This window comes from Mus caroli, unplaced genomic scaffold (genome assembly GCF_978045245.1).
Source record: "Mus caroli unplaced genomic scaffold, Mus_caroli_1 scaffold_11, whole genome shotgun sequence".
In the NCBI taxonomy this organism is placed as follows: Eukaryota; Metazoa; Chordata; class Mammalia; order Rodentia; family Muridae; genus Mus; species Mus caroli.
In genome coordinates, this window is record NW_028227266.1 from 54367448 (window position 1) to 54391935 (window position 24488).

The 24488-nt window shown below is 41.1% G+C and overlaps 1 protein-coding gene across 1 annotated transcript; it reads left to right on the forward strand.

The window, feature by feature from the left end:
* Positions 1 to 20: 20 nt before the first annotated feature.
* Rcn2 (reticulocalbin 2) lies at positions 21 to 17798 on the forward strand. The gene is made up of 7 exons (XM_021172005.2): positions 21 to 380; positions 749 to 854; positions 3283 to 3479; positions 10546 to 10659; positions 14909 to 15005; positions 16159 to 16301; positions 16789 to 17798. Exons 1-7 carry the CDS (start codon positions 123 to 125, stop codon positions 16939 to 16941), a joined length of 1068 nt encoding a protein of 355 aa, XP_021027664.1. The 5' UTR covers positions 21 to 122; the 3' UTR covers positions 16942 to 17798.
* The last annotated feature ends 6690 nt before the right edge of the window (positions 17799 to 24488 follow it).

The window sequence follows — 24488 nt, forward strand, 5'->3', positions numbered from 1 at the left end:
CCCCGCGGCCATATAAGGCAGGGCCTGGCGGGCCTCGGCAACGCAGTAGTCGACAGACTTCCAGCTGGGGTTGTGGCGCCCGGGCCACCGCTGCCGCTGACGACCCCCGCCCCCGCCCCCACATGCAGCGCCGCCCCTCTGTGGCTGCCTGTGAAGCAAGGCTGCCAAGCCCGGGCTCCGCCTGCCTCCCTCCTCGCGGCTTTCTGCGTCCTCGCCGAGCGGGCGCGATGCGGCTGGGCCTAAGGCCCGCGGCGCTAGGACTGCTGCTGCCGCTGCTGCTGTACGCCGCGGGGGCTGGCGCCAGCAAGGCGGAGGAACTGCACTACCCGCAGGGCGAGCACCGGGCGGACTACGACCGCGAAGCGCTGCTGGGTGTCCAGGTGAGGATACCAGGCTGGGTACCGCATCGCCATGGGCTTTGTCCTGTGACAAAGCGGGAGGACCAGAGAGGCCTTATAGCGAGAGCGGCCTGACAATGGGGTCCGGGCGGGGCTCAGCTTTCGCTCTAGGAGACCCTGAGGCCTGTAAAGCTGGTGGTACTGATGCAGTTCCAGAACAAGATTCTTTCTATTCCTGGATCCAGGGACAGGATCACTTAGAGTGGTAGTGGGGGCGTATTGAAGAGAAGTGTGGGTCATCCTGAAACCACTGGGGCAAATGAGGCATGCGGTAGCTCTGTTTCCCTCCACCATCGCGCCCCACTGATTGTAATGCTTGATTCTCCTGTGTGTGGTTTCCCTCCCAAAAGGAAGACGTCGATGAGTATGTTAAACTTGGCCACGAAGAGCAGCAAAGACGATTGCAGTCGATCATAAAGAAAATTGACTCGGACTCTGATGGCTTTCTTACTGAAAGTAAGGACTGACTTGCACCACCAACAATGGAGAAAGCCCTTTGTAGGAAATTAATGTACATTCTTAAAAACTGTTGTCTATTGAATTCTAGTAGATTGCTGGTGTTCTAACAAGTTAAAAGTGATATGTGATATGGAAAATAGCTCTTATACCTGGAAGGTGGGCTAAGAGTAAAATCAGTGCTTTGATGGTATGTAAACGTTGCTGGCCCTAAGAGAATAAGTTTGCCAGTCATACCTTGAGTCAGACTCTTCCTCACATCATTTTTCTCATTGTCCATAGTATGGTTCATTTTAGAGACACTTGCCCAAACCTTTCTTAGCACATCACATGATATAGCATTCCTTCCGTATGTAAGAATTTTAAAAATCTGCTTTTATTAGTTTATTATAACAATTAGCAAATAGAAACATCCCTTCAAATTATATCGAAACATTGAAAAAAATGGTGCTAATGGGGACGTAGAACCAGCTTATCTATCTCTTCATAGAGATGAAGAAAGTCACATTCAGGAGGGAAAACCTTATTTTTAAATAAATGGCAAACCCAGGAGTGGAATTCAGCTCTTAGCCTTAATTCAATTTTTAATGTTCTTCATTCAAAACAAACAACAAAAGAGTGCTCTTAGGTATGTTCTTAGGCAGAAATGGAATGTACAGTGTAAAAGAATATTCTAAATAAATTACTAGCAATTTCTTCCTCAAGTGAGTCTTGAATCTATCAGAATTCTATCTATACTATCAGGTATTCTGGGTTGATCTTTTGAAGGTTCAGAATCTGCCATTGTGGCAACAAGCTGTTTGTGGTGTCTCTCCTTTTAGTGTTGTTCAGCATCCAGATAATGAAGTTCCGGAACAGGGAAATGCTGTCGATAAATAGTCCCATTGGTGCCCTCAGGCTTGTTCCTGTTAAGCCATGATGAAATCTCTAAAGTAACAGAAGGGTAGTGGTCTGCCTGATTTACAAATGGAGTGGATCTAGAAGACTTTAGTACTTGTTGGGATCTAGATGTGCTTAAATAGTCTGATCTTCACTTTATAGGTAAAGAGTTTGAAAGGTAAGCTATGGTTTAGGGCCAAGCTGCAATATGAGCCTGTGCTTCTGGTCCCTGGTACGTTCTGTTTCCTACTAGGCTCCACTAAATCCTTTAAGGTAGAAGAAACACAAACCTCAGAGAACACAAGGTTCTCTGGACCCTTAAGAGAACGTAACTAATTTGAGTTTTGAGGGCCAGAGCTTGGAGTCTAAAGCTGGGCCCAAAGGCCCTGAGGCACACTTAAACCAAAAAATGCAGACCAGCTTGGGCAATAGGGAGAGACCCACAACTTTAAAAATAGTAGACGTTCTCAAGAGGTAACAAAACACCGTTGTTAGAGCTCTGAAGCCAAAAGCAGGTGAGGGTCAATAGACTCTTAGCTGTGAAGCCTTGGGCCTTTCTGAACCTCAGTTTTATTAACTGGAATAGTGATGATTATAAGTTGGGTCAATGGATGGTTGCATAATCAATATTAGGGTCTTGGAGTGGGAAGTAGAAATCATCTGTGCATGTCTATGTACCTGAGCCTTTATAAGCCAGCAGAGAAGCGGCGGTCTTCAGTCCTCTTGATCCATTACCTTTAAGCCAAGTGCTGTATACTCATGTTCTTCTTGCAAATATTTGTTGTAACCTCCTTACCTATCTTCTATAATGCAGTGTAATAATTGCCTCTACAAAGAAATCATTAATCTGAAAAGGGGCATTTGAAATTTTTGAACTTGTTCTCTATGCCTTCAGGCACCAATCGAATACTGACAGTTATACAAGAAAGACAGAAATTATCATTACTACTTTGTTGAAATTTCTTCCACATGCAATGATGCTTAACGGAACTATATTAGAGCAGTATTTCTCTGCCTTCAGGGGCTTGACTACTGTTCACGATTTAAACCATGTCTGCTAACACATCTTGATTAAGGTGTGGTGGGCCCAACTGCAATCAGTCCCAACTCTTGAAAGGCAGAGGCAGGAGGATTCTAAGTTTAAGGCCAGTCTGATCTATGTAATAAGTTCTAAGCCAATCCAGGTACATAGCGAGACCTTATCTCCAAAAAAATAAAACACACACTGTGGGTATATATAAAATATATATGCACATACATATTTTTATTCAACTCATAAGTTAAAGAAAAACTTTAACCTTTTATAAATAATTTTTTTCTAAAGCATAGTAAGATATATAGCCATTCAAAATTGTATGCTTCTTAAGAGACATGATAATTCCAACATCCTTGGACTCTTAGACTCTGCCAGCTCTCCCCATTCCTTAATACTGTTGGGACAGTTGTCAGGTTTTTCAAACACTGATGTTATTTTTTTCAAAAAAAAAACAAATCTTCACTAGGATTGGAATTCTTGTAAACATTTTTGTGTTCTGGGGAATTCTCGTAGATGAACTCAGTCAGTGGATTCAGATGTCTTTTAAGCATTATGCTATGCAAGAAGCCAAGCAGCAGTTTGTGGAGTATGATAAGAACAGCGACGGTGCTGTGACATGGGATGAGTACAACATCCAGATGTATGACCGAGTGATTGACTTTGATGAGAACACTGCTCTGGATGACACAGAAGAGGAGTCGTTTAGGCAGGTGGGTCCGTGCTGCTCCTTTTGAGCACATCCTTCTCTTCATCCTCCTGTTGGAATAAGCACAAGAGAGCCTGAGGTCCTAGGCTGTTGCTTTGTCACTGGGCAGTCACCAGGACCACTCCAGTGGGAGTTTCAGTGGTTTCCTCTAGGCCAGCCATAGTACTCTTAACTCTAGACCTAAGTTACCCTGCATCTGTTTCCCTTCTCACTGATTTGTCCACATTTCCGGAGTTATTCCTTAAGTGCATTTTGGTGATACTAATCTATAGCTCAGCATTTTATTTTTTAAAATAATTTAGCAATAAGCTTAATATCATATTTAAATTTTGGAGGGAATAATTCCATCCCTTAAAAATGAAATAAAAATTTAATTGTAGCAAAATAACTATAACATTTTTCATTATTTATTTATGGTTGTGTGTATTCCTATTTGGGCACTCGTTTGCACCATGTTTGAGACAGAGTCTCTTGTTTACTGCGTATTCCATGGTAGCTGGCTCTTGAACTTCTCAAGTTGTACTGTGCAGTAAGGAATGCTTTGATCACGAGCATGTCCTACCTGGCATGGGTGATAGGGACTGAACCCAGGTTCTCACATGTGTGAGCAAGCCCTTTACCCACTGAGCCGTCACCTCTTACATTTACCATTTCACACCTTTTGGTTTTTTTAAATGGAATTGGAGATTGAACCCAGGGCCTTGTGCATGGTCGACAAGCGCTCCACTGTGAGCTATTTCCCAGCCCACTTGAACCATTTGAAAGAGTTTTCAATAGTGCTGTGTTCATCTTGTTGTTCAACCAGTTGATCGAACTCTTTATTTTGCAAAACTGGATTCTGTACCCGTTGTACCCATTAAGCAATAACTCCCTGTTTCTACTCCCACCATTCTACCATCTATAAATCCGCCTACTCCAGGTACTTCATGTAAGGAAAATCATGTTTGTCTTTTTTATGACTACTTTATTTCACTTAATATAATGTCCTCAAAGTTTACCCATGTGTTAGCATATGTCAAAATTCTCTGTCCAGAAAGACATATTCTAAAAAGACAGATATCTGCAGGCAGTGGTGGTACAACAGAAATGTGAAGAACTTTTTTGTTTTTGCTTTCAGGACAGGTTTTTTTCTGTGTAGCCCTGGCTGTCCTAGAACTTACTCTATAGACCAGGTTGACCTCAAACTCAGAGGTCCACCTGCCTCTGCCTCGTAAGTGCTGAGATAAAATGTGTGCACCACCACTGCCTCGTAAGTGCTGGGATAAAATGTGTGCACCGCCACTGCACCGCTACTGCCAGGGAGAAGAGTTATTTTTATTGATTTTTCAGGAAGAACTTTTCAAGACTTCTAGGAAGCCTGTTAAACCAAAAGTCTATCAATATAAATGACTATATGCTTGAGAAATTAATATTTCAAGAACATTTTAAAGGATTTTTTAATGTAAAAAAGAATAAAAATAAAAACAATTACCTTGTCCCAGATGTCCCCAAACTTGTTGGGGTACTTGGAAATCACTTGAACCTTTCTGCTTCATTTGCATATGTCCCTCTTAATTTTTATAATGGTCATCATTTATAATTTTATATATAGTATTTACTTTAGAATTACACTGGCTAGGTGAACTATATAAGCTATTACTAACTACAGCTTCATATTTGTCTGGTAATGACTTGGGTTTTGTTTGGTTTTTTGAGACAGTCTTACTTTGTAGCTTTGGCTATCCCAAAACTCCCCATGTAGGCCACTCTTCCTCAAGCTCACAGAGATCCACCTCCCTCTGCCTTTGAGTGCTAGGATTAAGGAGTGTACCAGCACTCCTGGCCTGTAATTACTCTTAACCTGTCCCTATGTCACCTGTGTGCAGGTTAAGGTTTCTAGCCTACAAGCCAGTCTGCCTGCCTTACACCCAGCCTTACCACTTAACAGTTGCTAAACCTCTCTGAGCTCAGTTTCCTCATCTCTAAAAGTGGTATAATCCCCACTGAGGATAGCAATGGTGTGCGGAGACAGTATACGGCAGCAGTTGGAATGCTGAGTAGTTAATTTCTAGTTGAAAGAATATTGTAAAAGAAGCAGTACTTGGGAGGTAGAAGCAAAGATATTTCAAGTTTGAGGCATGACTATCTTGGGCCAGTGAGATGACTCAATGGGTAATGATGCTTGCTGCCAAAACTTAGGACCTGAGTTTAATCTCCAGGACCCACTTTTTCTCTTGGATGAAGAGAACTGACTGTCACAGTTGTTCTCTGACCTCCAAACATGTGCTTTGATGCCCCCTCCCAAATACATAAATAAATAATGTTTTAAAAAATGTAATGAAGAATTAAGAGGTGGGTTAGTTGTAAAGACCACTGGCTGCTCTTTCCCACTGGCTGCTCTTTTAGAGTACACAGGTTCAATTCCCAGCACCCATGTGGTAGCTTACAGTCTTTTATAACTCCAGTCCCAGGGCTGTGATGTCCATTTCTGGCCTCTGTGGACATCAGGCATGTGTGTAGTACGCTGACATACATGCAAACAAAACTCCCATACATATGGTTTGTTTTTAATTTAATGGGGAAAAAAGACCCTGTCTCACAAACAGAAGAAATATGTACACTTCACAGAAGTTTATATTTCATAAAAGTGTTCGGGCATTTGTTTACTGCATCAGCCTTAAATTAGTTAGGATTTAATTTGTAGGAAGAAGGTAAACTTTTTGCTTCCTTTTTCCTTATTTGAATTTTTATTTTCCAGCAGCCTAAAAGGACTGTCGGTCAGTCTTCATGCTAGATGGTACTCAGAAGAAGACAAGTGCTCATGAGATCTATGGGCGTTCTCCTCAGCACCACTAGAGTTCTTGGAGCTTTCCTAAAACCATGATATGCTACCATGACCTTCCTGCCAGGGAAGATCTTAAATACAATATTTTAAAATTACTAGTTAGGGTATAATTTCCTGCTTGTTTACTGCCTTCATTCTTCTCTAACTTCTTTTTACCACTCCAAAGAATTACTTTTCCACAAAAAAAGTATATGTCCATCTGCACAAGCACCCGTATCCTTGAACACCCAGAGAAGGTATATGAGTTTCTGAATTCTTGAGAAGGAATATTATATAAGACATGATGGTGTTGGCATTAAAGTCTTCATTTTGAAGAATATATTACACATTTATGGGAAATACAAGTAGCCCTTCTTAAAGATGCCTTGTTCCGATGCTGTTTTCTTCATCAAGTGCACCGTACATGTTGCTCTAAGACTGTCTTTTAAGAATGGGCTGGGGGGGCTGGAGAAATGGCTCAGAAGTTAAGAGCATTTACTGCTTTTTCAGAGGACCTGGTGTGGGTTCCCAGCATCCACAAAGCTTTGTAACTCCAGTTCCAAGAGTTTGGGTGACTTAATCTGGCCTCTGAGGGTTCCAGCCCTAATGTACTACACATAAACTCATGTAAGCACACATACACATAAAAATAAATATATTTTAATAAATACAAGTTTTTTAAAGAACTCACCAAATTAATCTAAGTGTCCAAATGGAAATGATATAGCCTCAAAGCAAACACTTACCAATAGGAATCCTATTGGCTATTATCTGACTAGGACTATCACTATCTTTTTGCTGTTCTAGTCATATTTTTTTAAAGAATTTGATGACTTATAAATTTCAAAAGTCGGTGTTGAATAGAAAGACAAACCCAGAGAAAATGTGCACTATTCTCCAAAATATAAAGAGTATGATAGTATATGACTTTAAATCCAACACTCAGGAAGTAGAAGCAGACAGCTTCTGTGAGTTCTAGGCAGCCAAGGTACACAGTGAGAACCTACCTCAACAAATAAACTATAAAAGATGAGGAACGAGTTACAAACTGAAAATCAGATGAGAATAAAGTAACCATAAAAAGCAGTTATCTGAGCAAAATAAAGTTCTCTGTATTGAAACCTAGTAGAAATCTAAAATCAAATTGTGCCTAACTCTTATTTTTGATGAGTTGCCATATAAAGAATATAGACAACTTAAAAGTAATTACCTCTTGTGAAATATCTAAAAAAGCTTTTCTGAGTAGTATGAAGAACACAAGTTAGGAATTTAAGCAGAGTAATTGAAGATTGGGGCGCTACCTGACAAAGTTCAGAATTCTAACTTAAAACTACTGAATACATGTATAAGCAATGTTTATTTATATAAGATAATCATTGCATGCTTATTATTAAGACCTAAAATTTTATCCTAGGATCATAAATTATATGTTTCCTCATGTAAAAAAAAATTGTTTACCCAAAAAATTGCAGTTTTGTTCTTTATAAATTTCTGTATAAAAAGAAATGATTAATATGGTTTTCTTATTTCTGTATTTTGTCCTCAAGTACAGTGGTTCTCAACCTTCCTAATGATGAGACCCTTTATACAGCTCCTCATGTTATAGTGACCCCAACCATAAAATTATTTTGTTGCTACTTCATAACTGTAATTTTGCTGTTATGAACTATAATGTAAATATCTGATTTGAGACCCCGGTAAAAGGGTCATTCGGACCCGAACGGGTCTCTGCCCACAGGTTGAGAATCACTGCTCTAATAGACTATAAGAAATTGATAAAAAGAAAATAAGTAGGTTGAGTTTTTAATGAAACTTTCATTATTGTTGCTTTTTTAATTTATAATTCAAAATATATATTGACTCACTTAATATGAGGCACTGTTTTGATAGACTTAAGGATTTTTAACGTATTATTTATGAGTATGGGTGTTTTGCTTGCATATGTGTCTGTGTGCCGTGTGTGCCCAGTGTCCTCAGAAGTCAGAAGAGGGCCTCGGCTTCCCTGGAGCTGGAGTTACAGAAGGTCGTGAGCTCGCCTGCCCATGCTGGCTCTCTACAGCACCCAGTGCCTGAGCCATCTCTCCAGCCTCGTGAGACATAATCTTAAACTGTAGCCCTGGCTGTCCTCAAACTTGTGATCCTCCTGCCTCAGCTTCCCAAATGCTGGGATTACAAGTGTGTGTCATCATGCCCTGCAGTGTGCACTGTTATTTAAATACAACCAAATGGCCATGAAATACAACCCTCCTCCAAACTGTTGGCCTTTTTTTCTCCTTCCTGTGCTTCTCCGTCCCTACCTCTTTCAGCTGTTGAAAGAAAGCTTTTCTTTCCATAGACAAGTTTGGCCAAAGTTAGCTCACTCTGCTAAAACTTTTTTTTTTCTCCAAATCGAAGGGTTCTTTCATAAGGAAATCTAAACAGATGATGTTTTAAACAGTGACTTATTCAAAAGACTTAGTTGATTCTACACAGGACCTCAAATTCTTGTTTATCTACTTCTCCCCATGTTAAACCTGTTAAATGTAAATTACTTGATCTAAAATATTTAAAGTTATGAAACATAAATGCAGCTCTCTGAATCAGTTTTTAGAACTGTTATAATTGAGAGAATATGACTGGCTTGTGGAGTCTAGATGTTTGAAAACCAAATTCTTTAGGGGAGGCATGAGCCTCTCCACCGGGTGTCAGTAAAATACCTATTGTTGAAGTAAATGACTGCTGACTAAGCTATTTTGAAAAAAATTAACAATGGTGGAACACATACATTAAAAATGGCTAAAAATCCATTTGTAATTATGTTTTAAAAGATGATGTTTACTATATGCAAGTTCTTTAGTGCTAAGGCTATTCCCAGAAATATTAAAAACTGAAAGTGGGTTAGTTAGCAACATCACACTAATGGCATTCAAAGCTGGTGCTCACAGAATCATCCTAAAGTGCCTGAAAGTTTCTGTACTTAACACACTTAAAAGGAAAACAAAAAAATGTTTATTTAACCTCCAAACAAATAATTAGAATGAAGAGCCTCCACATATGGTATCAGAAATAAGATGAGTTTCTCAAAATAAGGGACCATTTGCTGAAACATGTTAACATATTTTTGTGTGTGTATTCGTGTTTCTGTTTCTTATTTTTGTTTTTTGTTTGTTTGCTTGCTTGCTTTTTGAAACAGGGTCTTAATGATATCCAGCCCTGCCTAACCTGGATCCCAGGGGCTGGCATTGAATCTGTAGTGATCCACATGCCTCCATCCCAAATGATGTTAACATATTTTTTAAGAAATCATTTAGAGGACAAGAATCAATTTTTTTGAGATTTATTTACGTACTTTATGTATGTGAGTACACTGTAGCTGTACAGATGGTTGTGATGTGGTTGTGGGAATTGAATTTTTTAGGACCTCTGCTCACTCCAATCGGCCCCGCTCGCTCAGTCCCTGCTTGCTCTGGCCCAAAGATTGATTTATTATTATACATAAGTACACTGTAGCTGTCTTCAGACACACCAGAAGAGGGATCAGATCTCATTACAGGTGGTTGTGAGCCACCATGTGGTTGCTGTGAAAGAGCAGTCAGTGCTCTTAACCTTTGAGCCATCTCGCCAGCCCGAGAATCAATTTTTTAATAACTGCCATGATATAAGTGGTGGTCTTATGTTTATTGTTTTGAAAGCATTCCAAAATTGCTGGGCTGAATTAAATATCCATGGCTTTTATTAAACCATGTCATCTCAATTATTTTGTTAACAGTCTAAGACTTTTTTGTTTTAGGGTTGGTTGGTTGGCTTGTTTGTTTTGAGACAGGATCTGGCTTTTTACCACAAACTGGCCTCAGAGTCGTAATCCTCCTGCCTCAGTATCTGGAATGCTAAGATTCCGGGTGTGTGGCACCGCCCCTGGCTAACATACTCTATTCAGTACACTTCAGGGTTACTATTTCGGTTATATGGTAACAGCTGTCATACAAGCTTCTTAGAGATTTTTGTTCCAATTTATAGAAGAAGCCAAAGAAGTCAAGCAGTTACCGTGCATGCACAGCTAGAACCAAGGTCGGGATCTATCTGACTGTGGTGCTTCTGTCTTTATGTTGCTTTGTATGGATGTTTGTGATAAGCTTCTCCTACTTTCAGAAGGCTATTGTAAAGATAAATGAGATAATGAATAAAAATGTACGTTAAATCTCATCATGGATATTTATCAAAGTGTTTTTTAATGCTGACTTGGTACTGAGATCCTTAAATTTGTTCTTTTTTTTTTTTTTTTTTAAAGCTTCATCTAAAGGATAAGAAGCGATTTGAAAAAGCTAACCAGGATTCAGGTCCTGGTCTGAGTCTTGAAGAGTTCATTGCGTTTGAGCACCCTGAAGAAGTTGACTATATGACGGTAAGGAACAAGCTTGACAGAAATACTGAGTGACTAAAACCTAGGTGCCAAGTTGTTAAAATGAGTTGTAAAACAGAATGTGGAGACTTAGCAGATTGAGAAGGTTCCAGTACTCTCCCCACATAAGATAGAAGAGATAAGGGAGGCTTCTGGTGATGGTGAGATGACAGGAGGGAGAAAGAAAGGACGTTGCTTTTCATCTTTGTGTCCTGTCTTTCTGCCTCCTCTGTCAGAACCATCAAGGCCGTTCACCCCTTTGTAGTTTTCAGACAGACCTTGTTCTAGGTTCTTGGTGCTGTGTCATCCAAGTTCTCATGTGCTTTACAGCCTCACAAGGACTTTTGGTCTGGAAGAGTGGATTGCATTTTGATTGGTTTTCATTGGGTGGGAGTGGTGCTGCCATACTTCTGCAGTATTGCACATAGTATAGTGAGTCCTCATCCCTGAGAACCTAAAGAACTGGTCTGGGAACCGCCATTCATTAGTTTGCCCAAGGCTTCAGGCCCCAGCACCACAGATAAGTGATGGGTCAGCTCTTTGACCCTGAACAGTTGGATTCTAGTTTAATTATCCTAACACTTCTTGAGAAGCCTTACTTTGCATCCCATAATAAGAAAACTTTAATGACAATACATGTATACTGAGGTCTGCTGTATGACATAAACCTCCAGCTGTGTGGTTTATTTCCTGAGTATTTTATGGAGGGAAGGGTAGCTTTTTGTTGAGTAGCTAATGACCAGAATCTGGTGTCTTGAATAACAAACAGGCACATCTTTTCTCCATAGCTCAGCGGCAAGGCTGTGCCATTAGTACCACTTTGCTTGTCATTGTGAAGTTTCTAATTTCTCGCTTGGTACAAAGGACATGACCTAGTTTAAGACCAGTGGTAGGTGTAATTTAAATGCCAACTCTAAGCTGGGCCAAGCTAATTGAGTTCTAGAAAAGCAGGCAGAGGATACTGGACTTTGACTTTTTAGAGAACAAGGAACAGTAGACTGGAGATGAGGAGAGCTGGGGAGAGCAATTAAATAACAGGCATTATGTAATAGGAGCCTGGCAGGGGAATGGAATGGATTCCATCAATGCTTTGAAGACCTTGTAATAGCAATGTCAGGAATGTTGTTTTACAAGTATTAAGAGAGAACGAGGACCCTGAAGTTTTCAGCTTGTGTAAAAGTGGCAAAAGCCATACCTTTGACACAGTGGGATGCAGCAGATGGAACCGTCCATGATGGTGCTGTCTATGCTGTAGTGGAGCTGATGGCCGCACATGAAGACATGATCACAGTATGGAGTCTCACCGAGAGCAGCTTCACTGACTCTTGCTTGCTTACCTTGCTTGGTTTTGTATAGGTTTGTTGGATATAGGAAAAGGCAAGAATATAGGATCAGTTATGTGATTTTTATCGTGGATTCAAGTTAGAATTTAGTCTAAAAGGCTTGTTCTGTTCTATGTTTGTGGTACTGGGAATTGAACATAGGCATTTGCATATGTACTTACCTGCTCCTTATAAATTGTGTCAGCTAGCCTTGAACTCATTGTATAGTATGGACAGGCCTTGAGTTTTCAATCCCCCTGCCTCAGACTTCCAAGTTGCTGTGATTGCAGGCCTGCTCTACCAGGCCTAGCTTTGAAATATTTTCATTCATGTAGTTCTACAAATTCTTTTAAAGTATGGCGACATTATTGAAATAAATATGTTGTTCCCCAAGTATATTGCTTGGATTTGGGAACTATCATTTTGATCAGTGATTCTTAACTTTTGTTGGATTATAAACTCCCTTCTCCTTTAAAAATATGATTTATGGCGGCCGCGCCCGTGTCACCATGGCCCCACCGCGACGGCCAGTGGGCTGCGCGCTGAGGCCGCCGCGTGCACGCCATGGCCCCGACCCTGCTCCAGAAGCTCTTCAACAAAAGGGGTGGCGGTGCAGCGTCTGCCCAGGCCTGGCCGCCCAAGGAGGAGTCCGGCCTTCAGTTGGTCGTGTTAAGAGTTTGGCTTGAGTGACTTCCGCCTGCTAGTTTACCAGGACTGTGAGAGGAGAGGCAGACAAGTCATGTTTGACTCCAGAGCCGTTCAGAAGATGGAAGAGGCGGCACCTCAGGTGTGAAATGCTGATTGGCTTCCAAACCTCACTGATCTGTTGTGCACTGCCTGCAGGGATGCAGAAGGAGCAAGCAGAGATGCACCACAGCAGGCAGGCCCGTGTCTGCGAACACAACTGAAACTTAACAAGCAATTATGGCAGGCCAACAGTGGACGACCATAGACGTTGAGAAAGATACATTTGCTGGCGATTGTAATCTAGTAGGATTTTGTAAGCGTCAAGCATAGTAAGAAAATAAACTGCTGAGATTCATAAAGTTCTAGTGTATTTGCCAGACAAGAAGGTTATTCTGTCCAGATTTTCTCATAGATAGTAAAAGGTGCCAAGTGTGGCTCGTGCTTATAATCCAGCACTAGATATGCTGAGGCAGGAGGACTGTGATTTGGGGCTAGTCTGGGCTATATAGTAAGGCCGTGATTCAAAACCTAAAATAAATAAACGGTGTTATGAAAGCTTCCTCACTGAAGAGCCTTAATAGACCAATGTTCACTGTTCTCCTACCCCTTCTGACCAAGGAATTATTCATTAATTTCCCTGTTATAGGGAAGGGGATGGTGGGAGGTGGGAGGGACTTGGGATGGGGAGTAAAGACAGGAAAGATCTTTACTGCTTTGAGCCAGACTAGGAAAGATAAAAATAATACCAAAGAACTTTGCCCTCCCCGGTCTCCCAAGATACCTCTGATCTGTGGCCATGGCTGGACCATTCGCTTCAGGTCCATATTGTTCAGATGCTTACGAATTAAATAAACCCACTGATACTTAAATATATATATATATATATATATATATATATATATATATATGATTTATAATTTTTAAAAGAATATGGTTTATAAATAAGCTGTAGCACTGTCCCAGAAAAATGTATATAGACCCACCACACAAAATATTAGCTTTATGAGATTCTCGTATGTCTTCTCTAAAACTAGTCCTTGGATCCCTACCTAGCCTCTTCTATATGCAAAGTTTGTACAACTGGATTTTTTAAAGGACAATAATGTGTGTTTCAATGTTGATTCATACAGTTGTAGGTAAGCCCTTGAATTTGTCTGGACTGGAGATTTGAGTCTATATTTATTTTCACTACAGTTCAAATTCTAAAGTTTGGATTGAGAAGCTTAGGGAGCAGCTGGTAGTGAAGACCTGAGAGCCAGGCAGGGCAGTAAAGGTAAAGCAAAGCCTGGGGATGAGAGCATCCCAGGGGATATAGGACGGACCCGAGGGGAAGCAGGTCAGGGACTTGGGCGAGGCAGGAGTTGAGAAGCAAGAGCTGAAGGAAAGAAACGCTCCACAGTGAGACAGATGAAGGGTTGGTTGCTCAGTGAGAGCTTGGTGTGAGCGAGAGACAGATTTAGACTGGAAAATGAATGTAGGCTTAGAAGTAATAGGGAGACTGAGTTTGGAAACCAAGAGCTGCTGTTTCTACCCTGCGTGCCAAGGGGTCTAAGGTCATGGTCTTTGAGAGCCCCTACTGGATTGCAGAGCTAATGAAGCTAAAGGGAGTGGGGGTAGTCAGAAGTGGCATTCTTTTTCTTATATACATCTTTAATAAATATAAATTACTTTTCCTCTTCCCCTTTCTCCCTCCCTCCAACTCCTTCCATGCTCCCCATCACTCAAATGAAAGCTTCTTTCTTTGATGAGTTATTGTCACATATGTATATGTATGCATAAGTATATAGTTACAACATGCTGAGTGCATATGGGGGGGTGTTTGTACACAGTCTCAGGGCTGATCACTTTGTATTGGATAGACAGTTAGGGTGCTCATTCCTAAAGAAGCAGTCATTAGTTTCCTGTAGTTCTTTGTCTAGCAGGAGACCCCGTGAGACTTTCAGAGACAGCATTCTTGAGAAGGAAGAGAATGTACAGAAAGCAGGAGAGTGTGCTTAGTGCTGCAGGTGTTTATGGGAGTAAAATAGAATTCTTCACAACACAAAAGAATAAAGATGTAACATTTAAAATCCCTCAGTACTTGGGGTTTATTCTTACTTCTGAGTTCTGGAATTTAGAAATTGTTTCCTGTAAGTATGAACAACCAGAATAATTGTTTATGAAAAAATTCTGCAATAGGATTAGTCAAGTGTTTGTGACAGTGTTTGTGACAAGTATCTTTTCTTTGAATGAACGTGCAATAGGAGTTCGTCATCCAAGAGGCTTTGGAAGAACATGACAAAAATGGCGATGGGTTTGTTAGTTTGGAAGAATTTCTTGGCGATTACAGGCGGGATCCAAGTAAGTTCCCTGAGGGTGATGGAAAAAGAGTGGGTTAGGATTAAGGGAAGAGCCAAGCTTAGTGAGTACTGTATGATGAGAGGAGCCTGCTCAGCATCACAGCTTATCTGACACGCTACCTTGCTTGGTTTTTTTCCATGTATAGTGTCAAACATCTTCCTTCCTTTTCTAGCAAATATAATGCCATTGTCAATTCAAAGAGGAAGGAAGGTTGTTTTTTTTAGGTCTTGACATAAAATACTATATATACTATATATTAGTGTGTGTGTGTGTGTGTGTTTAGTAATATAGACTAGACGAAGTAAGTTTGACTATAAAGAGAAAACCCTTTCTCTAAGCTATTGTTCTTTACCACAATTGTTGCTTACAAATTTTTTAAAATGCAATTATAAAGTTGTTTCCCTGGTTTGTTATTGCAAATGAAACTTGAGTAAGACATCGCGCAGTATAGGAACGTGTAAAACAGTCACATGGTGTTGTTCTGGACTGGGTGTGTATCCGTTCAGAGTGCTGCCTGGCATACTGGAGACCCTAGCTTTCAGCCTTAGAACTGCACAAACCAGACGTGGTGGCACATACTGTAATCCTAGTTTATGGAGGCAGAAGAGTCAGAACTTCAGAGTTGGCTTCAGCTACATAGGGAGTTTGAGACTAGTCTGAACTCTGACCCTGTGTCCAAAAAAAAAAAATGTTTTTAATTAGAAATAAATATTACCACTTAAAAATTAGGAAAACTGGAAGTCTGGATGTGTGGTAACACTTAATAAAAGCACTAATTAAATATGCAACAGTTTTAAACTGAGTCCTTTTAGCTAACGTCTCACTTTTGGAAATCTTTACATTTTTGTCTTTATTTCAGGACTGTTCTGTTAAGTAGTTCTGTTTCTTGGGTTTCCTTTTATAGTAAACTTTCAATTCACTTCCTTTAGTGGGAGTGGGTGGGTTGGAGAGCAGAGGGAAGGGGGAGGGGATAGGGGGAGGATGTTTTTCAGAGGGGAAACCAGGAAAGGGGATAACATTTGAAATGTAAATAAAGAAAATATCCAATTAAAAAAATGGGAAAAAAATCACTTCCTTTATTTTACATTTATATGAAACTGGTTTTGTGTGATATTCTTATATATTTATATTTTGTTTTTGCTTTTTTCTTAAGCTGCAAATGAAGACCCAGAATGGATACTTGTTGAAAAGGACAGATTTGTGAATGATTATGACAAAGATAACGATGGCCGGCTTGATCCCCAAGAGCTGTTGTCATGGGTGGTGCCCAATAACCAGGGCATTGCACAAGAGGAAGTAAGTACCAGAATCCCCAGTGCACACTGTGTAACTGATAGGAGAGCAAGCTGGAACCTGGATCCAAAGAAAAAAGAAATGGAATTATTTAAGATGGGTACATTATTTTGTTTTGAATTAAATGATGGAACTCTCTCATCTTGTCCCCTCCGAGGAGACAAGAAAGTTAAAAGTGTGTCATGTACTAATCTTAGGACACAATCCATAGGATGACAGCTGTGTCATACCTTTGGAGGCTCAAGTGGATTGTACACTGTGCTAACCCTTTATTAACTGTGTGCAGAGATGCAGAACTCAGAATAGATTAAGTAAGAGAATAGTGAGAGAAGCAGTAGACAGACAGACACAATGCATGTGTAATCGTTTTAAAATGTGGAATTTACTGAGCTCCTGGTGTACCTATGTGGTTTTGGCAAATCACACTAACATGAGCATTTTCCTTACAAAGACTGATTCTGGACACCTTATGGTTTGTTTTCTTTTAAAGGCTCTTCATCTGATTGATGAGATGGATTTGAATAGTGACAAAAAGCTCTCTGAAGAAGAGATTCTGGAAAACCAAGACTTGTTCCTTACCAGCGAAGCCACGGATTATGGCCGACAGCTCCATGACGACTACTTCTATCATGACGAGCTTTAACCCCGAGTGCGCCCCAGCAGGATACGGCCTTCTGTAGTTTGCTACCAGCTTGACTTTTATGATGAAATATGGATGTTGTCCTTTACACTCTTAAGTCTTACCACTTCAGATGATCTAAGTGTAGATTATAACTTTTGGCCTTTTCAAAGAAAACAAAACAAGAACTTGTCATTTATTTCAAGACATATTGAAGGAGTAAAGTATTAATGTTGTGCCACATGACCACACAGTCTTTCCTAAGTACTCCATCTGTGTAGTGCTGTGCTGTGGAATGTTTGAGCTCTGTTTCCATACTTGAAGACATGGGGGATTTAGACATGTCTAAGCAATAGGATCTAAGTAGCACGCGATGAAGCTGTCAGTTTTCGTTCTTGTACTAGTAGACTTACTTTTGAAACTGACAAAGGACAGTGTTTAGATTTAGTGTTTTATCTTAAAACCTTTAAAGGAACCTTCACAAGGACTTAAACCTCACATAGATGTTGAGAAGTTCTACTTAATTTTAAAATGGTTTCTAAAAAGGGTTTTGTCGTATGAAATAGAACTTTATATTTTTGCATATGTATAGATAGTAATTATATTTAATGTATAACTATAGCATTATGGTGAGTGGAAATTGACATTGTCCAGAACTCTTCACTTTTAATTGATTAAACATAAACTGTCCTATCTTTTTATATGTTTGGTTTTTTGTTTTTGTTTTTGTTTTTTAATTGTTCCAGATAAATCTTAAATTCAGCATGGGTTTTGTTATATTAAACATTATTCATTCCTTTATTAAATAGTGAATGTTCTCAAGATTGTTAATTATTCTTGGTACATAGTCTTATTTACCTTTTTTTAAAAAAAATAAAAAGAATTATGTTATAATTGAATGTGCACCTGAGACATTTTCAATTGCTTTTATGCTGAATGTGATTTTGCATTTTGGTGCTAAAATAATGTTTTTGTTTTGTTTGAGATGCTAGGAATCAACCCCGGGACCTTTCTCTGGCATTCTAGAGAAATGTTCTGCTACTGAATTGCAAACCCTCTAGCCCCAGAGATAATCTTAAGCCTTGTGGAAGCTGAGAGCCAGCACTTATCCACACCCAGACAATTGGATTTAATCATATTCATTCAAGTATCAGCATGCCTTTGTTAGAGTGGAGGAAAGTAGGTGAGAAATTAACTTTCTGGGCTTGTGAGTCAGAGATAGTTTTTTTCTTTGCCTTGCATTCCTTTTATTTATAGGCAAAAAGTCAGTGAGAATTTGTTGGTTATTTTTTAGGCTACCAATCAGGTGGCACACATAGTGTAGCTCACCAGGCCCTTGTGAGTGTTTGTGAACCGCCTCCACCCCACCCCACCCCCGGCTCTTGTCTATCAGAGTTGACTACCTGCTCCTGCCCTGCCTTTGCTGATGTAAGCTGTAGATGCAAACTGTAAAGTCAGCATTAATGATAGCTGTCTTACCCTAGAAGCTAAGGTTTTCACGCTAATCCACAGACAGCATCACGTAGCTCTAGCAGTGTAAGAATTGAATTACTGTCATCACTCATCTGTCACTGCTCAGCCTCACTGACATTGTTTAAGATAGCTGCTGTGGTTATCAGGATGTTAACTGATTTTGTTAGTAGATTCTCTAAAGCCCATGTCACAGATGTTAGCCTATCATACAGATTTAACTTTAGTCCTTAGCAGAAATCCTTTCACTTAGTTAAGAAGTTAACATTGTCCATTCAGCATGAATATACAGATACAAAACTTTTGGTGATTGTTAGGGTTTACCAATATCTGTACTGTTTTCCTTAGCATAAAGGAAACTGGTTTGTAGCCCTCTTAAGGTAGGCAGTGACTGGCTCCAACCAGCTGAGTATAGTAGTCGTTGTCACTCCATGACTAGTCAGAGGCAGCCCCTTTCTTCTACGTAGCACTGTGGGGGAGGTTCAGTGGAAACACTAGAGCCACAGAGCCGAATGTCCTTGATTGCTTAGTGGCCACATGGAGAACAAATGGACCCACAGTGGAAATAAGCTTTTTATATACATAGTTTTAATTATGCCAGACTAGAGATAGAGGAATTTTTGCTGTTTTTGAACCACAGCAGGACTCAGCCCATCCTAAGTGAAGATTAGCATTGAAGAAGTAACTCCTATAGGCACTTAAGCAAAAAGGATCTATTAAAACAAAATAGAACTTTTGTTTGTTTTTATTTTTTGAGAGAGTACTCCCAGGTGGGCCTTGAACTTGTCCTCTTGCTTCTCGATACAGTTGCATAGTTCTTGCTGTCCATGCAGTAGAGTAGTCATGTCAATCCACACTTACGTCATCCAAATCCCCTGTTGTACAGTAAGATTCCTTCTTGGTGTTCTATGTAGTATGTATTACAGAAATAGTTTTCATTGGCCTTAAAGATGGTGCTGCAGTGGGGTATAGCAGCACAGGCCTGTAACCCTGCACTGGTTGGTGGGGTGCTTGCCTACCATACACAAAACATTGGGTTTGATTGCTAGCACTACATAAGATTGGGGAGGTAGAGGCAAGAAGATCAGAAATTCAGTTTTTAATACTCACTACATAGACAGTTCCAGGCCAGACTGGGCTACATGAGACCTCTTAAAAACAAAAACAAAAAAAGAAGGAAAAGGAGGAAGAAGAAAGAAGAGGAGGAGGAGAAGAAGCAGCAGAAGCAGCAGCAGCCACAACTGGGATTTATAGAACCGTTATGAAGTAGTTGAAAGAAATTTTAAGTCTTCTATGTAGCCCTGGTTGGCCTGGAACTTCCTGTATAGACATGCTGTCCTTGAATCGGGTGACCTTTTGCTTCTGCTTCCTATTGACATTACAAGTGTGCAACATCATATCCAACTTCTCGTGGCTTTTCATTTTACTTTTGTGGGTCTTTAAAAAATAATCTGCTTTTGTTCTGTCTTCTACAGAGAGTTTTCTAAGACCAGATTCTAAATGAAGAGAAAGCATCAAAATTTTGTTGGGTGCTAGTTTTGCTTGCTAACACAGGTAAAGAGAGTGTTCCAGGGAAACACTGAAAGCACGAAGCCCACTCTTGTGTGAACTGCTGGTCTACCTGAACTCTTTGTTTCATCTACAACAAATAATATCATGCAAATGCTGTATTTTGTGAACATACCAGTAATATAAAACACGATTCAAGCTAATCAGGGGTCACCTTGGTGATGGCCAGGAGGAAGGCAAGGGAGACTGAATTTGTCTGCTTTGTAAATCAAAAGAAACTGATATTTTATTCAACCTTTCCCAGTGTTCTTCAGAAAACCAGGTCACAGATGGCAACTGGCCCTGGTACAACCTGATACTGAAAAAATGATCCTCCTGTCCTTCCTTTGTTTCTTCTTATTACAGTTGGAGCATCACAATGTTGGGATAGGTCCCTCAAAGACTTCTGGGTAACAAATGCTACAGCATTCACTGAGGCAGGGCTCAGCTACCCATCCTTATTAGGCCAGTTAAACAAGTGATAGTGAAAAGGGGAGAAAATAAGACTTATTCAATGAGCCAATCAGGAAGAGGAGCAAAGAGGTCCAGGGAATCCCAAATCCCCCTTGAGGATCTGCAATAAGGTTAACATTTAAGCAGAAGGCAAGAAGCATATATAAATAAGCATCCCTGGTCAAGGCGTAGACCACTGACCCCATCATTTCTGCTCCAGTCTCTCCTTCAAGGCAGGCTGCAGTTTGCCAGGACTATGTGGAATCTTCCCAGAGACGAGTTTCTCTGGCTGGCACCCAGCTTCAGGCTTTTTCTTTTCTCAGCATGAGACTGATTCCTAGGAAAGTCCCCTTTACTTGGGGCCTTTTATCTCAACAGTCTGCTAGCCAAAGAAAGGGCACAAGTGTCTCTTCAGAATGTCTTCACTCTTGCCAAGACCATTATAGAAAGACCAAGTCTTGGTTATTTAACAAGTTCCAGGCCGGGCTACAGAGGGTGGTCCTGTGTTGAAAGGGGAAGAAGTGACATTTTAGAAAATGCAAAGTGAAAAGCTCAGGAGATGCTTAACAGGGAAAGTGCTCACTGGTCTCCAGCACATGTATAAAAGCCGGGCATAGTGGATGTGAACCCCACGCCACACTGGGGGCAGAGGTGGATCCTGGGAACTTGTAGGCAATGAGTCTAGATGGAACAGCAAGCTCCAGGTTGAATGAGAGAGCTCTTAAAAAATGAGAACAATAATCTACCTTCGACCTCAATACAGGTATACCACGCACACACGCGAGCACACACACACACACACATGTGCATGTGAGCACCATGCGAAATGAAGGAAAGTCCTGAGCAAGCTTAGCTATGGTAGGCTCAAGGAGCCCTTGCTTCCGATTGCTCTCTCCCATCACCCTCTTTGCTATACCACTTCAACCCTTTGCTCTGTTCTTACAACAAATCACCATGTTGAACCAGTTTGAGTGGCTCTCCCAGACTGCAAGCCCTCTGAGGTGGGGACTGCATTCACTTCTATGTGTTCTGATTTTCAGTTTCTCAGATGCGTGGAAGAAGCTAAGCCTCATGCCCAGTCGCTTGCTGGCTTCTTTGCCATTTGTGGGGTTAAGGAGTGATTTCCAAACATGGAGCACATGAAAGCACTGGAATTTTCTTCAAACCAACAGTCAGCAATCACCATCTCTGGAGATTCTGAGCCAGCTGGTTCAGGGCAGTCCATGCAGCCAGGATGGGAAAGGCTGCTTAAGGATTTCTTAGCTCTGTCACTGTAGACCTTTTGAGCTGAATACATTTTTGTTAGGAGCATGCAGAAAGCGCTATCTTGTGCAGAGTTAGAATGCTTAGCTCCATCTCTGGCCTCTCAGTGGGCATCAGTGGTCTTTAGCTGTATATCAGACAAAAAAGTCACCAGATGTTCAAATGGGGCAAAAGCACACTCATGTTTTTGTGTTGAGGACTCAAACCAGGACCTTGATCCTGCTAGGCTTGGGCAGTGGTCACTGGATATGTCCCAGCCCTGTGTGGTATTTAGACCCCTGGCCTCTGAGTTGCTGTGAGTTACTCTATTGGTTTGGAAAGCCAATGATTTTGTTTTCCACATCTGCTCTCAGAGGAAGCTGCTGGGCTGCCTGGAGAAAACACTAAGATTCTGTCAACCCCTCTTCCCTTCCATCCTACCCAGCCCACCTCACCCCACCCCCTTCCCACCCACCCTCTCCTGAGTCTGTTTACTTAGCAGAGGGCTGCAGAAGGAATCTTAACTAGTGGATCTTTAAATTTCCTTCCAGCTCTGACATTCTGTCCTCCTCATCAGCAACTGGCTGCAATAGGATTGGGGTTTGTACTTAGTACATTTATTGAGAAAAAATTCTATCTCCCAGTTAATTAAGAAAAAAACGTAATTAAAGTGCTTTATGGTTGTAACTACTCGCTGTACCCCCTCCCCCGCCCCCAGTAAGTTTCCTGGGCACTCTTCCCCATGCCCCAACCTTCCAGAGGACAAAAAAGGACGGTGTAACATTGTATTCATTCCTAAATTACATAACCACTCTCAGTGCAGAATATGATTTAAACAGACAGGAAGAAACACTGTTCTTTTGAAATGTCTTAAAAGTGATGATAATGGACTTAACTATTTAACTTTTCGGGGAGGGTGCCTGGAGGGAGTTGTAAAATGTTGCTTTTTTAAAGTATAATGCTGGCATTAAATGAACATAAATGAATTGTTTCAACTTTGTAGGGTTGGTGATTTTAGTGAATGTACAATCCAAAAAACCTCTTCCCTCCCTCCCTCCTTCCCTCCCTTCTCCCCTCACTCCCTCCTTCCCTCACTCCCTTCTCCCCTCCTCCTTTCCTCCTTCCCTCACTCCCTTCTTCCTCCTTTCCTTCTCCACTCCTCCCTCCCTCCTTCCCTCCTTCCCTTTGTTTTCCTTTTTTTGTCCTGCCCTTCCTTTACTGAACTCTTAGACTGAAATATTGGCACAGCCTAGGCTGTGGATTGAATGCCCTGGAGCTGTGTGAACAGCAGCCTAGGGCATCAGAGTAAGCCCTGCCTCACTCCTTGTGATGGTTTGTATATTCTTGGGCCAGGGAATGGCACTATTAGGAGATGTAGCCTTGTTGGAGTAGGCATGTCACTGTGATCATGGGCTTAATACCTTAGTCCTAGTTGCCTAGAAGTCAGTCTTCTCTTAGAAGCCTGCAGATAAAGATGTAGAACTCTCAGCCCCTCCTGCACCATGCCTGCCTGGATGCTGCCATGCTCCTGCCTTGATGATAATGAACTGAATCTCTGACCCTGTAAGCCAGTCCCAACTAAATGTTGTCCTTTTTTTTTTTTTTTCTTTTGGTTTTTCGAGACAGGGTTTCTCTATATAGCCCTGGCTGTCCTGGAACTCACTTTGTAGACCAGGCTGGCCTCGAACTCAGAAATCCTCCTGCCTCTGCCTCCCGAGTGCTGGGATTAAAGGCGTGCGCCACCACGCCCGGCAAATGTTGTCCTTTTAAGAATTGCCTTGGTCATGGTGTCTGCTCACAGCAGTAAAACCCTAAGTAAGACATTCCTGTAAAGGACTAAGTGAGAGTCAATGAGACTGCCTCAGTGAACCAAGCATTTGACATCCTTGTGCTATGGTTTAGATGTGTGTTCCAGAAATGACCCTCTATTGAAGGACAGGTTCCCCAGCTCATGGTGCTAATGCAAGCTGCTGGGAGGGCCTGGTGGATATTATTTAGTCCTATACAGGCTTCTCTTTGAAGAGCATGTTGGGACTGGTTATCTCCTTGTTCTCATTTCCAATCATCATGATGTGAAGAGCCTCATCTACCACATGTTTCTGCCATGATGCACTAAGCCACCAGACCCTAAGCAACTGGGCCAATGGATCATGGACTGAAGCTTTCAAAACTGTAAGCCAAAATAGATGGTTCTTCCATTTTTAAGTGGATTTGCCTCAGATAAGTATTGCTGTGGTAACAGAACCTTAGCTTCCTCTCCCTCTCCATTTTCTTTTTTTTCTTTTTTTTTAAATTTTTAATATTTTTATTACATATTTTCCTCAATTACATTTCCAATGCTATCCCAAAAGTCCCCCATAGCGCCCCCCACTTCCCTACCCACCCATTCCCATTCTTTTGGCCCTGGCATTCCCCTATATTGGGGCATATAAAGTTTGCAAGTCCAATGGGCCTCTCTTTCCATTGATGGCCGACTAGGCCATCTTTCGATACATATGCAGCTAGAGACAAGAGCTCCGGGGTTCGGGTTAGTACATCATGTTGTTCCAACAATAGGGTTGCAGATCCCTTTAGCTCCTTGGGTACTTTCTCTAGCTTCTCCATTGGGAGCCCTGTGATACATCCAATAGCTGACTGTGAACATCCACTCCTGTGTTTGCTAGGCCCTGGCATCGTCTCACAAGAGACAACTATATTTGGGTCCTTTCAGCAAAATCTTGCTAGTGTATGGAATGGTGTCAGCGTTTAGAAGCTGATTATGGGATGGATCCCTGGATACGGCAGTCTCTAAGTGGTCCATCCTTTCATCACAGCTACGAACTTTGTCTCTGTAACTCCTTCCTTGGGTGTTTTGTTCC

Excerpts from the sequence above, each read along its gene's own strand:
- Rcn2 (XM_021172005.2), top strand. The coding sequence starts at position 123 with ATGCAGCGCCGCCCCTCTGTGGCTGCCTGTGAAGCAAGGCTGCCAAGC. Across the intron at positions 381-748 it reads AAGCGCTGCTGGGTGTCCAG|GAAGACGTCGATGAGTATGT; the intron begins GTGAGGATACCA and ends CCCTCCCAAAAG. Across the intron at positions 855-3,282 it reads TGATGGCTTTCTTACTGAAA|ATGAACTCAGTCAGTGGATT; the intron begins GTAAGGACTGAC and ends GAATTCTCGTAG.